The sequence below is a fragment of the Pectinophora gossypiella genome, chromosome 26 (genome assembly GCF_024362695.1).
Source record: "Pectinophora gossypiella chromosome 26, ilPecGoss1.1, whole genome shotgun sequence".
Lineage (NCBI taxonomy): Eukaryota > Metazoa > Arthropoda > Insecta > Lepidoptera > Gelechiidae > Pectinophora > Pectinophora gossypiella.
In genome coordinates, this window is record NC_065429.1 from 7725483 (window position 1) to 7740065 (window position 14583).

The 14583-nt window shown below is 42.5% G+C and overlaps 1 protein-coding gene across 1 annotated transcript in view; it reads right to left on the reverse strand.

Annotated features, from left to right (window-relative positions):
* Window positions 1-14583, reverse strand: part of LOC126378321 (neogenin) — a 49584-nt gene that overhangs the window by 32507 nt on the left and 2494 nt on the right. The window contains exons 2-10 of the mRNA XM_050026513.1: window positions 7042-7225; window positions 6318-6445; window positions 4588-4775; window positions 3925-4079; window positions 3279-3376; window positions 2989-3076; window positions 1698-1839; window positions 1012-1178; window positions 518-639 (exon numbers count right to left, since the gene is read on the reverse strand). Coding sequence (XP_049882470.1) covers window positions 518-639; window positions 1012-1178; window positions 1698-1839; window positions 2989-3076; window positions 3279-3376; window positions 3925-4079; window positions 4588-4775; window positions 6318-6445; window positions 7042-7225 — 1272 coding nt within the window. The remainder of the gene's footprint in view (window positions 1-517; window positions 640-1011; window positions 1179-1697; window positions 1840-2988; window positions 3077-3278; window positions 3377-3924; window positions 4080-4587; window positions 4776-6317; window positions 6446-7041; window positions 7226-14583) is intronic.

The following is a 14583-nucleotide window of genomic DNA, read 5'->3' on the forward strand; positions in this document are numbered from 1 at the left end:
CACCTCACAATCCACACGATAGAAGAAGATCGAAAAGGTGAACAATGTTTCACTTATTATTACATTTTTCTTTATTAAAATTCATAAATAAGTTAAATAGAAAAGAGAAAACCTTTTTGTCACCTTTAGATCTGTCTTTATTTGGTAATCAGAATTTCATAATTTATGACTGACCTAGGAAAGTATCCGATTCACACAGTATTACCAACATACACTTTAGAATATTCATTTTGTACATAAGTAGTTTTATGTAATAGATAAACAATAGCAACCATCCATCATTATTTTATTGTCATTTGTAATTTTGATGATGATGATGACAATATTAGTCACTTGTGGTACACAGGCTTGCTTCTCAAACGGGGAGCGCCAGTTCGGACCCCAGTAGCGAACTTGCCTTGCATGTATCTCTACTATCTCTGACTACCCCATTGTGATATAGTCGTGAGCATATGCTATGCGACAATATCAGTTATGATGTGGTGTTGTCAATGTGAGTATCAAGCAGCGACAGTACCGGGCGGCGGCGAGGTGACGTGCAGCCGCAGCTCTGCGCAGGCGCAGCCGGCGGGCGAGCGCGCGCAGCACTGGAACATGCCGGCGTCCACCGCCAGCACGCCCTGGATGCGCAGCGACGACCTGACGCAACGCGCGTACATACATTAGCAAAGCCATAGACGCGGTCAATCAGTTCGCGGCAACAAACACATCAAGACAACGATACCAACCCCGCCGGCGTGGTCGACGATTTCCCTCATTCAGCGCTTATCGTTAATTCATTCTTCCAAATATAATCAATCAAATATTATTTATTGCACATACATTTTAAAACGTACACAGGAAGGATTACAGCACAGGCTTGATTGCATTTACAGCAATTTCTTCCAGGCAACCAAAGGCAGATTAATCCTTTCGGACAACGGCCCTAGTGGACTGATAGCGGTAGGTCCTGAATGAGGGTATTCGTGGTCCACGCCGGCGGGGTCGGCGTGGCGATGGCAGTATACTAACTGGTCGAGCAGCGCGATGTCGTGGTTGTTGGGCGTGAGCGTCTCCCCGTCCTTGAGCCAGTAGACCTGCGGCGGCGGGCGGCCGCGCGCCTCGCAGCGCAGCGTCACGTCGCCGCGCGTGCGCGCGCGCACCACGGGCCCGCCCGGCACGTGCGCGCGCGGCGCCGACTGCGGCACGGGGACACGTTACACCACGCTCAAATGTTAAGGCACAGCACAACCTGGACACTGCAAGACCCAGGCTACTCTCCCCTTACTCCTTAGCAGCTTACAACCATTTAAAATAAAAGGGGGACGAGATTGGCGTCCAATACATAGTATTCTTCTTTATTATGTTGAAGTCTATATCTCTTGTCTGAGTTTTTCATAAGTAAAGTTTCCTAAAGTTGACAAATTCCTGGCACTGGGGGCGACTAAAAACAAAGAACACGTTCAGCTGCTTGTCTCCCGAGCGTGTCGTAAAAACCGACAGAGAGATTGTGTCCTTTCTGATCTGAAGGACCATCATATTACAATTTTAGAACTTGTTGGTTAAAACACCACATTGTTGCAATTACATGGATTGTCTCAATGTGGCTCTTGACATTAAAAGTAGCCGCAAGTTGAGATGCAATAGGAGACTACACTTCCCAGAACGTCCACTTCATATAACGTGGATGGATCGCCCCGCTTCGATCATGCACTTACGATAACATGCAGCTGCGTGGTGTGGTCGCAGCTGTCGAGGCGCGAGTGCGCGCGGCACGTGTAGCTGCCCGCGTCCAGCGCACGCGCCGCCTGCACGCGCAGCGAGCCCGACCCCACCAGGTAGAAGCGGGAGTCCAGGTCGCTGGGGGGGGGGATAATTCAACTAATTAATAAACATTCATACACACATTTATTTCGCCGTCCGAGAGACCTCTTGATTTGCCTTGGCTTACCTGGAAAAAAGACTAAATAACCTTCAAATAGACCAGACACTCTAAACTAAACTTCTAAATAGACTTCAGACTCAGGTGGGCCGAAACGACAATTTGTTCAGGTGGGGTTTCTCGGATGGCTCGGCCTTAAAGTGCAAGTGCGGCACTGTTCCCCAAACGATGGAACATCTTACATCGTGTCCTGCGTGCCCGAACACCTGCACGCAGGAGGTTCTGATGAGCGCTGCAGATAGCGCCATACTTGTTGCCAAGTTTTGGGATGATACTATTTAGTTTGCCATCGACACGATAAGAAAAGAACTACACTATCTCTACTCGGATATTTCCTTTTGTGGAACATCTCATATCCTAAATGAAAAATAAAGGAAAATCTCCTTAGCGGTTTACGGCCATTTAGACCCAGAGGGGGTGAAGTAAATCTAGCTCTGCGCCCGATACGAATTGGTGCGGGGCGGAGTATTACCGTTCCATAGATGAAAATAGAACCAGATGAAAATATATTTATTTATTTATTTAATATTTGGGAGACCAACACTCGTCACACAACGACTCTTAACAACTATAGCAAAAATATCATACTAAAAAACTAAGCCAATAACAGGTTTCCAATTATATAAAACAGAATAAAAATATTAAAACTTGAAACTTGAGCGCACTGACAAGGGGGGTTAAAATGGCCACATCAAAGCAATTCATCTAAGAAAGCAATATTGCTATTTGACATTTGTTTGCATTGCGCACTTACTTTTATATGCGCAAATGTCAAATTGCAATATTGCTTTCTTAGATGAATTGCTTCGATGTGGCCATTTTAACCCCCAAGGTCTTAGGACATGCAATGATGCCTAAGACAGTACAAAGACAAAGAATAACGTTATATAACAAAGTGAAACTTCACTAACGATGACAAAATAATTGAATAAAAATATAAATGCAAGTTGCTTATAAAATATTATTAAAAAAAGAACGAGTGACTTCGCGTCTTACCGACTAACAATCAGTGTTGAAGAGGTCAAGGTCAATTTTATATTTTATATTATATTTCAGGCGATATATACCTGAGGTCAATGGCAACACCGTTATTCAGCCAGATCATCTCCGGCTTGGGGTTGCCCACCGCCGCGCAGTCGAAGGTCACCGACGCACCTGGAATTATTACAATATTGTGTTGTAAACATCAAGACAATGCGGGGGTTTAGAACAAAAGAAATACGTTTTTCATGATAGTTCCAAAACAGACAAATTAATAGCCAAATGTAAAAAAGCAGTGTCGAAATTCGTAAAAAATAAATGGCAATAAAAGGGCATTTGCAAATTGAAATTCAAAAATATTCAGTAGGTAACATACCCTCCATGACAGTGACTGGTTGCGGCGTGGCTATGAACCGCGGCGGGTACTCGGCGCTCGCCTCTGAGTTGATACGCAGCTCGATCTCATCACCAGTCCTGTAACGTTTCATCGTGTGGGTTGTGAGGTCAATGACCGACTTCATCAAATCTTGCTGAGAGCATCGGCTTGTTGCCAATAAGTCCAAAAATAATCCAAGGAATAAAACTCCTATACGAGATTCATGCATTTAATCGATTAACTCCAACTATAATACCAACAAAACATCGAGCCTAGCGTTTTTCCGTGTGTACAGCGACATCTATCGAGATTTACGAGGAAAATATGAAACTAATCTCACAAATCTTTTAATAAAAAAAGAACGCATCACTAATTTAAGAGTCACGCTCTTATCGTGTAGTATTCTCCATGCTACTTTTTAGGGAAAAATAGAGCAGTTTCCCTTCACGCCAAAAAATAAAAAAAAAAACGATACAAAAAAAGAATATATGCGACCTAACCTATGAACCTGGTTTCCCTTCGGCTTGGTCGTTCAGATTGGCAGTAGTTTCAATAACCTTCAAGCAAGTGGATCCTGTGAAAATGGGATCCAAACATCATAATAAAAATAAATAAATAATAATAATCCCAATATAAGTAAACTAACACGTATAGGTGCGGCTGGTGCGCGAGCGCCACGCGGCAGCGGTAGAGGCCCGCGTCGTGCGCACGCGCCGGGTCCAGCTCCAGCGCGCCGCTGGGGGACAGGGCCACGCGACCGCCCTCGCCGCGGACCGGGGACCCGTTCTTCAGCCACGTCACCTGAGGCGGGGTACACATTAGTAAGTACATAAATAAATAAATACATAACATAACTGCTTAGCACAGGTCTCGGCCTCCGTGTCGTGTCGTCGGTTTGAGCGTTCGGCTCACGATCGGGAGGTCCAGTGTTCAAATCCCGGTGGGGACATATCACGAAAATCACTTTGTGATCTCTAGCTTGGTTAGGACATTACAGGCTGATCACCTGATTGTCCGAAATTAAGATGATCCGTGCTTCGGAAGGCACGTTAAGCCGTTGGTCCCGGTTACTACCTTACTTACTGATGTAAGTAAGTAGTCGTTACATGAGCCATGTCAGGGGCCTTTGGTAGTTCAATAGTAACCCTGACATCAGGGTTGATGGGGTTGGTTATTCGCCTCACAACCCACACTATAGAAGAAGAAGGAAATTCCACTTGATAAAAACTCAGGATCAGGCGGTGAATCATCCCTCAAACTTTTCGTTACGGTGTCACTAACACCTTGTATACAACAGTAAGCAACTCACGTTGAGTTTGAGCAGCGGCGGCGCGGCGTGCAGCTTGCCGGCGCTGTAGACGCGGCGGTCGGCGCCGACGTGCGCGCCGACCACGCGCAGCGCGACCCGCGGCGGCGCCTGCGCCCCGCACGCCAGCAGCACGGGGCCGCCCACCACGCCCAGCACGCTGCGGGGGCCCGCCACCAGTGTCGGCAACTCTGAAATCATTATTTATTCACAAGGTTTCAACGGGGAAGATACATAACATACTTGTCGTATTGTCACTATACGAAAAATCAAGACCTCCGTGGTCCAGTGGTTGAGCGTTGAGCTCGCGATCCGGAGGTGCTAGGTTCGATTCCCGGTGGGGACATATTATGCAGTTTTGACGAGTATAACACTGTGACGTCATATTTATAACCTTACTGACCTGGTAGGTAAATAAGAAGTAGATTGCAATTGAAGAAGAAAATGGCCGAGTACTAACGCAACGAGGGTGTAATAACGGCCTCCGTGGTCCAGTGGTTGAGCGTTGTGCTCGCGATCCGGAGGTCCCGGGTTCGATTCCCAGTGGGGACATATCACAAAAATCACTTTGTGATCCCTAGTTTCGTTAGGACATGACAGGCTGATCACCTGATTGTCCGAAAATAAAATGATCCGTGCCTCGTATTATTGCTTTCTGTTACTAATATAATTTAGACTAGTTTCCGAAATAAATATTTTGAACATTGTTTTAAGTTTACGCGGTTATTATCATAATTAAAACACATAATAACGGGTTCTTACCGCGTTTAAAATACGGATATGAGACTCCCGATATTGACAGACAGTGTCGAAATATCGGGGGTCTCATATCCCTATTTTAAACACAAAAAGAACCCGTTATTATGTGTTTTAAATATTTTGAATTAAAATTTTGATGGAAAAAATTGGAGATGTCCTTAGAAAAGGTTCAATACGATCTACTCTGAACCGGCGTGCGTGTATGAAGCGATTGATGAATGTGGAGGAAGCAAGAGAAGTGTGTCAGGATCGAAGCAAATGGAATTCTATAGTCTCTGCTTACCCCGGTGGGAAATAGGCGTGAGTTTATGTATGTATGTAAAATTTTACAAAAAATAATAAAAACTAATTCAGACTAAGATTGTCCATAAGATGTTATGTCCATGTTAGTAGTTACACACACTTATAAAAGATATATTGCAGTTGATAAACTACAACTGCAAATACATTTTACAACTCATTTCATCATCATCTTCATCATGCGATGGATGTACCTCTGACTACTCCAATTGGGATATAGTCGTGAGCTTTATCACCAGCCCATTAACGTCCCCACTGCTGGGGCACGGGCCTTCCCTATGGATGGATAGGGAGATCGGGCCTTAAACCATCACGCGGGCCCAGTGCGGATTGGTGGTTATTAACGACTGCTAATGCAGCCGGGACCAACGGCTTAACGTGCCTTCCGAAACACGGAGGAGCTCGAGATGAAAACTATTTTTTTGTGGTCACCCATCCTATGACCGGCCTTTAAGTTGCTTAACTTCAATAATCGCAGACAGAGCGCGTTTACCGCTGCGCCACCGAGCTCCTCAAAGACGCGAGCTTATGTTATGTGAAATAGTGGAACAACAAATTATCGATTTCCGATTTTTTTTTTCGTTAACATGCGTTGTAAGACCCTCCCCTCTTATTGGCATGATGATTCTAACTCTATGAGAAGTAGGGTCTGCATTGTAAACGAGTAGCATTACCAGCCAGGAATACACTCGCCACCCGGGACACGATGGTGCCCGCGTCGCCGGTCACCACGCACTGGTACTGCCCCGCCAGCGAGGCCGACATGCTCTCTATCAGTAGCGATCCATTGGCCAACTGCTTCCTGAAACACGACAACCAGGGACGTTGGTAACATAATTCACTGCTTTGTAAGTCTATACAGGGTGTTAGTGACATCGTTTGTTACGATGTACATAATGATGTATACAAAATGAGGGGGGTGATTCAGCTCATGATTCTGAGTTAATATCAAAATTTCCATCGCAAAATACATGATTTACTTTTTTTAAATTATTTTCAATTCTTAACTTTTGCGACGGAAAATTCCACTTGATATGAACTCAGAAAGTATTCGGTACGGTGTCACTAACACCCTGTATAAGTAGACCCCCATGGTCATATAATGTGAATGGTCGAATATGGTATGTATAAGTCTATACCCATACCGTAGAAATAAATAATAATTGAATTGAATTGAATAGATATAGGATGTAAAAGCGCAAACTGATTTTAATGCCTATATACACTAAATGAACACATATACGTATAGAACGCAAATTAAAAAAAAATGAATTATAGAATACAAATAAATAAAGATTTTATTGTTTTATTTTTTTCTTTTTGACGTGTTTGTCAAGAGTTTCAGAAATATGTCACTGTAATCACGCTACGGGGTATAGTCAGGTGTGAGGTACGTACCTGTACTTGTCCTGCGGCGCCAGCGTGTGCTCCCTGGTGGGCGTGGTGTCGCTGTGCCGCCACGCGACGCCCACTGGCCCGCGAGCGGCGCCCGCGCAGCCCAGCAGCACGGACTCGCCCGCCGCCGCCACCGCGTCAACCGGCTCCACCGTCAGCCGCACGCCCTGCTCCAACTCCTCGCCACCTGTTCACAAATTGAGTAACTTAGCATTGGCCTTTGATAGACAAGAATGAAGAATGCTACACCGACAAGAGCGTGGCTCTTAAATTAATTATTATGATGAAGTTAACAATCTTTGATAGCCCTGTTCGGAGAACGCGTGACTTACAAAGTAGTATCACGGGTTCGAATCCCGACTCGGGACTCTTAAACAGCTAAATAACACTTTGACTTTGAATTAATGAACAAATAACTTTTTGCGGCCCAGATATCCAGGACCTTCTAATAAAGCTATAGGAAATGCGGATAGTTAAGTAATTCATTAAGCGGCGACTGTAATTCAAATGCAAATTCATTCAAATTCAAAAATATCTTTACTCAGTAGGTAACACAGCTACACTTTGAATCTTCATTTTTTACATAACCAACGTGGCATCCGCCAACCTGTATAGCCGGGGAAAATAAACTGCAAGAAAAGGGCCCTAGACGTTCATTAAAAGAAAACATAAACAAAATACTATACAATTTAGTAATTTGACTGCCTAATATCAGTTCCCATGCATTCATGTCTTCTAAATAATCACTTCAATCTTGAACATACCCGTAAGCTTATTAAAAAAAGTACTAGCACAAGAGCTCGATCTCCGACCTTATTTACTTTGACTAAGAAATTAGTCACATTAGGAATTATTATTGGACATAAAAATAATACATTGCCATAACAAAGTTTAGGTCAACATAATTCACCCCAGTTTCCGCTAACTAACACACACTATATAAGTAAGCAAACACGCCACGTTTCGATCAACTACCCGCACAGCATTTTATCGGTGACTACTCGACACGTGCGTCCGTCACCGCAGTCCGTTCGTAACTGACTCGACTTCACTCACTCGACTCGCGCCCCCTCTATCATCGGGGCGTTGCAACTTCATGACAGTTTTTGATTCGGTATTTTGTACAATACTCATGACTACCTTCAACGCATACATTCTTGAACACACGCTATGATCCTTAATGGAGTAGGCAGAGCCGTATGAAATGCGACTGACTTGCAGCCACGATGGATAAGATGAACCGTGTGACAGAAGATTTAATTTTCTTACGCAATTCAAGTAGGCACAAAATAGAAAACATAATAAATTATATTTTATTTAAAAATCAGTTACAATTACAATATTCACATATTTCTAGTAAACAATAAATAATAAATAAATATATAAATATAAAACTTAACCTAACCTGAAGATTTGACAGGTCGACATTTTTACAGAAACGACTGCCTGTCTGATCTTCCAACCCGCGAAGCGAACATCAGCCCAATATAGGTTAGGTCACATACCTCCGGAACGCATTTATCGGGAATGTGGGTTTTCATACGATATTTTCCTTCACCGCTGAGCACGTGATAATCATTTATAACCCAAACATGAATTCGAAAAACGATTTCGAAAATCATACGTTTAGGCCCGTGCTGGATTCGAACCTGAGACCTTACAGTGAGTCAAGCGTTCCTCGAACTGACTATCACGGCTGGATAAATTAATAAATAAATATATATATTTGAATAAATATATTTCATTTCATTACTACGCAACGCAGTAAGTAAATAACAATCAAATTACTCTTGCCTTAAAGTGGCCAAGATAATAAGTACTCAAGAAATACACAGTGCGATACAGAGTCCGAACGGACGAGACACCCCAATAGACGCTTCAATGTTTGTCTATTTTAGTATATAATTTATTTTGACAATTAGCTATAGCAAGGGGGGACGAGGAAAGCGGGACGCTTTGGGGGGTTAAAAAGGCCACATTGAATCAATTCATCTAAAAATCAGTATTGCAATTTGACATTTGCGCATAAAAAAGTAAATGAGTAATGTCAAAAAATGACAAATAGAAGCATTGATTTCTTAGATTGGGGATGAATAGGCCATATTGAAGCAATAACTTGACGTTGGAACAAATGTAGCATCAACTTTTCTTTCTATTTTTGTATTGCTTGCTTACTTAATTTATTTATTGCTTCTGTCTACTTCTCAGTGATGCATGTATTAGTTATAAGTGGAGACTTCATTGGCTAATGTACAAACTATTTGCATTTTTAAATTGTTATTTAAGCTGTTTGTTTCCCGATTTGAAATAAATAAATAAATAAACTTTTCAAGATCTTAAACACATCAAAATTATAACGAATTATGAAAATATCGCGATTGGTCGAAACGTTTCAGTTTCGAGGTGTAACTTTAGAGGCGTCTTATATATTTCGTATTTGTCAGATATGTTGACAGAACCCATGCGTCTGTTATCAGGAGTCTAGCTGTTATATTGTCGATGGCTATTCCAGTCTTTCGAATGCACACTCTACTCTCAATTTAATTGGGCCCTAAAGTGCCAATTTAATTGCAACCAGTAAACCTCGCCGAGACACGAGACAGACGTAACCGTAGCACTACGCGTGAAAGTCCAGAATAATTTATGACGTCATTAAATCCAAATCGCCATTACTATTGACGATTGATTAGCCGTTGAGGTCGTGGTTTGATCCCGGTTGTAGACTAAAGGCACATGTTGGGTTGATGGTGTTTCTTGCAGGAATCACTGTGTATTTCGGAAATTAAACCACTTGATATCACGTTGCGTTGTTTATTTACGAGACCTTGTCAGAATTGCCATAGACAAAAAAAATATGTTGACCTTTCTATTTCAATGGATGATCGATATAATACTAATGTGGGGTATGTTTGTCTGTATGAATTTAATTTCACTTTATTTATTAATTATATTTTTACATATTAGCTTTAAGCAAGAACAGCATAGATTAAAAAAGTAATAGTTAAAGAAGGCCACATTGGAGCAATTCATCTAAAAAAAGCATTATTTCAATTTGACATTTGCGCTTATAAAAAAGTAAGTGCGCAATACCAACAAGTCAAACAACAATATTAATTTGTTAGATGAATTGCTCCAATGTGGCCTCTTTAGACCCCCTGAACGCACCTGATATGTGTTTGAAAATTTCTTCAAAAATTGGCTACATAAGTATACTTATTTTTTTGTTTCGGTAATATAGTTAAATTCCTCCATATCCGTATATTAAATCTTTGTTACGATGCATACTTACCCGGCAAGCGCGTAACACCCGATAATCCGCGTCATAATGAAACCAAACAGCCGTTAGGTACCATCATCTAAACAACGCGATCTCATTGTGATTTAGGGTACTGTATGTAAAATGGATATGTACGGTCACGAGCATTAATATGTATACACTTTGGTACCATGTCACATTAACTTTTTGACAAATTGAACTGTAAGTCAAACTAAATGTCAAATATGTTAGTGCGACAGTGTCCTCAAGTGGGTACGTTATATTGCTCATGACTGTAACTTTTCTGTCCCCACTGGGGCAATTCCTATTCGGCGCGTCCTTGCCGCGGGGATAGGCGTTTCTTCAGAAGGCCGTAGTGAGATGGTGGCTGAGTTTGCAGAGGGATCCTGACCTGCGGGGTATAACGTAGAACCCTTGCCTGGAGATACGGGTGAAGATCTCAACGGCTGCAGAGGCGGAGATGGAAGCCATCAGTACGGCAATGCACGACGGAAGAGGCAAGTTACAGGGACTGTAAACTGGAACCTGACAGAGGGCAACAGTAACTGTCAGTACTATTCAGAGGCGGAGGACAGGAGTCCTTGTACGGCTTTGAAATAGACTACTCTGGGCGCCATCCCACTCGCGTCAGACAGAGTACTGTTGCTAGATAGTTGGCAGTTATCAATTGTGTTTAGTTTGTTTTTTTTTTTAAGTCAGTAGAAGACATCTGATAGCTACTCATAATAGTGAGCTCTACATACATACATACATAAACTCACGCCTATTTCCCACCGGGGTAAGCAGAGACTATAGAATTCCATTTGCTTCGATCCTGACACACTTCTCTTGCCTCCTCCACACTCATCAATCGCTTCATACACGCACGCCGGTTCAGAGTAGATCGTATTGAACCTTTTCTAAGGACATCTCCAATTTGATCATCGTAAGTCCTTCTCGGTCTTCCTCTGCCAGCCCTACCATCAACTTTCGCTTTATATACCGCTTTTGCAATTCTATTATCCTTCATCCGCTCAACGTGTCCAAACCAACCTAACATTCCCTTCTCAATCCTAGTCACTATATCGTCTTTTACACCACATCTCTGTCTTATCACACTGTTTCTCACTCTATCACTCAACTTCACACCGCAGATGCTACGCAAAGACCTCATTTCTACGGCATTGATCCTACTTTCATGCTTCTTCTGCCATACCCAACATTCACTAGTGGGCTCTAGATCGTAGATAATTGATATCACGTGGTTTTCAGGATTTGTGTCCGGTTAATGGTTCGAATCCCGGTGGGGACATATCACAAAAATCAATTTGTGATCCCTAGTTTGGTTAGGACATTACAGGCTGATCACCTGATTGTCCAAAAAGTAAGATGATCCGTGCTTCGGAAGGCACGTTAAGCCGTTGGTCCCGGTTACTACTTACTGATGTAAGTAAGTAGTCGTTACTTGAGCCATGTCAGGGGCCTCTGGCGGCTCAATAGTAACCCTGACACCAGGGTTGATGAGGTTGGTACTCCACCTCAGAACCCACACGATAGAAGAAGAAGAATACGGACATAAACGTTATAGAATTCCTAAATTATATTTTTATTCATTATTATAAATTCAAATTCGAAATATTTATTTCGGAAACTAGTCCTTAATATGTTAGTAACAGAAAGCTTAACCTAATAACTAATGCTGGCTTATAAACTGGCGGTTGTAAAAAACGAATTACACGCAATTAAGAAGATACAATGGTGCTAATTCCTGTAAATACCATCTAATTTTATTTTAAGTTATATCTGTCCTTTTCTTATCCGCCGAAAAGGAAAGGGACGGGTAATCGACAAGCATAAAATTTATGGAACACACGTCAATTTTAAGCACAAATCTAAACCAACCGTCTAAAAATTTTACGTCAGTCAATAACCCGACACATTAATTTACTCATTCTTCCTAAAATTAAGAGCTGTGAATCATCCGTCCCTTTCCTTTTCGACGGATACGAAAATGACGGATATAACCTAAAATAAAATTAGGCGGTGTCTGCAGGAATCGGGGCCAATTTATAAATAAAAATGTCACCCCTGGAACTTAGACATAGCTGGCGACGAGTGGGTGTGTACCTACATTACCTACTCCTGCTTACCCGTTCAGAGACACAGTCGTGATGTTATGTTATGTCGTTAATAATACTCAGGTCTCGTTAATCGACATCCAAACGAAAAATGACGATTAACGTGAAATATCATTTAATTAAGTTTTATAGCTACGGAACCCTTTAACAAATTCCAGCAACACGTGCTTGGCTGTTTTATTTTTTCGTGTTTGCGTATTTGATCCTTAACACAGCTTTTGTTCGGCCATTTTGTTTGCTCCTCTTTATTGGGCCATTGTAGTCACATCCAATAACATTCAAAGAGATTTGATCCTTTTAGCGAAAACCCTTTTTTACCCGCCAGTCTACTTTAGACCTTGTATAAAACGTGATATTTGAAGCTTTACGGGTCGCGTTATTTTGGTCTCATAGTATGTAAGCATGGCCGGTTTAATGTGATCTATTTATCTTGTATTTCGCTCGCGATCACGTTGAATAGATTGTTGATGTCATCTACATGATTGGTCGAATCGATTATATTTTTGTAAAGGACTACCTTTGGGCGATGCGGTGGTGGGGTTTTCATTCAACCTATATCGTATGATTTGGAACGGCTTTTTGCCGTGGCATTTTGTAGAAATAAAAATTCAAAATGCTTCTTTCAAATGCTTCTATGCTGTTCTGGGAGCAAATAAAAAACATAGAACACGTTCAGCTGCTTGTCTTCCCGGGCATGTCGTAAAAACCGACAGAGGGATTGCGTCCTCTAACATGATGGACTGATGTTATGGGCGATAGGCTGATCCCTTATCACCATAAGGTTCATCATATCCATCTTAGGACTTCGTATCAACAGTGGCTGCAAGTTGTCTTTGATTACTTGTGGCTCTGCCCACCCCATTTGGGATTACGGGCGTGAGTTTATGTATGTATGTATGTACAAATTCAAAAATCTATTCCATTGACATAGCCCATAGCCCAGTTGGCAGAATGCTTGACTCCCCCTGTAAGATCGCATTGGTCTAAACTCTGAACGTATGATTTGTCACATCGGTTTTTTTTTTATACGTGATAATAAAAAAAAACCATGTGCTGAGCGCTCAGCGGTGAAGGAAAACATCGTGAGGAAACCTACATACCCAAGCAATGCGTTTCGGGGGTATGTGACCTAACCTGTATTGGGCTGATTTTCCCTTCGCGGGTCGGAAGGTCAGACAGGCAGTCGCTTCTGTAAAAAACCGGTCCTGTCAAATCTTCAGGTTAGGTAAGCGGACACTGTGAGAAACGGGATAATGATGGAAGATAAATGGTTATTCAATGGTATGTAAATTGACAGGTCTAGACAAGCTGGTCCTCTCGGCGTTTAAACAGCGAGTAATTGAGAGGGACCCGCAGGAGGCACCTCTCGAGATTGATATCGCCTCTCAGCGCGCTGATTACTCCGCCACGCCTGCAATATCCGTGAGGACCGTCTCATTAGTTTAGGCTACACTTATTAATATTAAACGCGTTTAACACAACATAGCATCACGCCTGTATCCCCGATGGGGTAGGCAGAGGTGTGTAATATACATATAAATACACACCCACACCTCAGCTATGTTTAATTCCCATGTAATAGGGGGTGAGGTCATGGACAGCCTCCGTGGTCTAGTGGTTAGAGCGTTAGGCTCACGATCTGGAGGTCCGGGTTCAATTCCCGATGGGGACATTGTCGAAATCACTTTGTGAGACTGTCCTTTGTTTGGTAAGGACTTTTCAGGCTTGAATCACCTGATTGTCCGAAAAAGTAAGATGATTCCGTGCTTCGGAGGGCACGTTAAGCCGTTGGTCCCGGCTATTAGCCGTAAAAACACCTCCACCAACCCGCATTGGAGCAGCGTGGTGGAGTATGCTCCATACCCCCTCCGGTCGATTGAGGGGAGGCCTGTGCCCAGCAGTGGGACGTATATAGGCAGTTTATGTAGGGGGTGAACCTGGTAACATTAACCGGAAAGAAATCCTGAAAACCACGTGATTACAATTATCTATGATCCAAACATGAATTCAAACTCGTAAAGTTAAATTCAGCAGTTTAAAGCCCGAGCAGGGATTCAAACCCGTGACACTTCGATGTAAGTCACGCATTCTTCGAACTGGGCTATCACGGATTCACAACATCCCCAGTTATTTACACATTTTACCCGACTG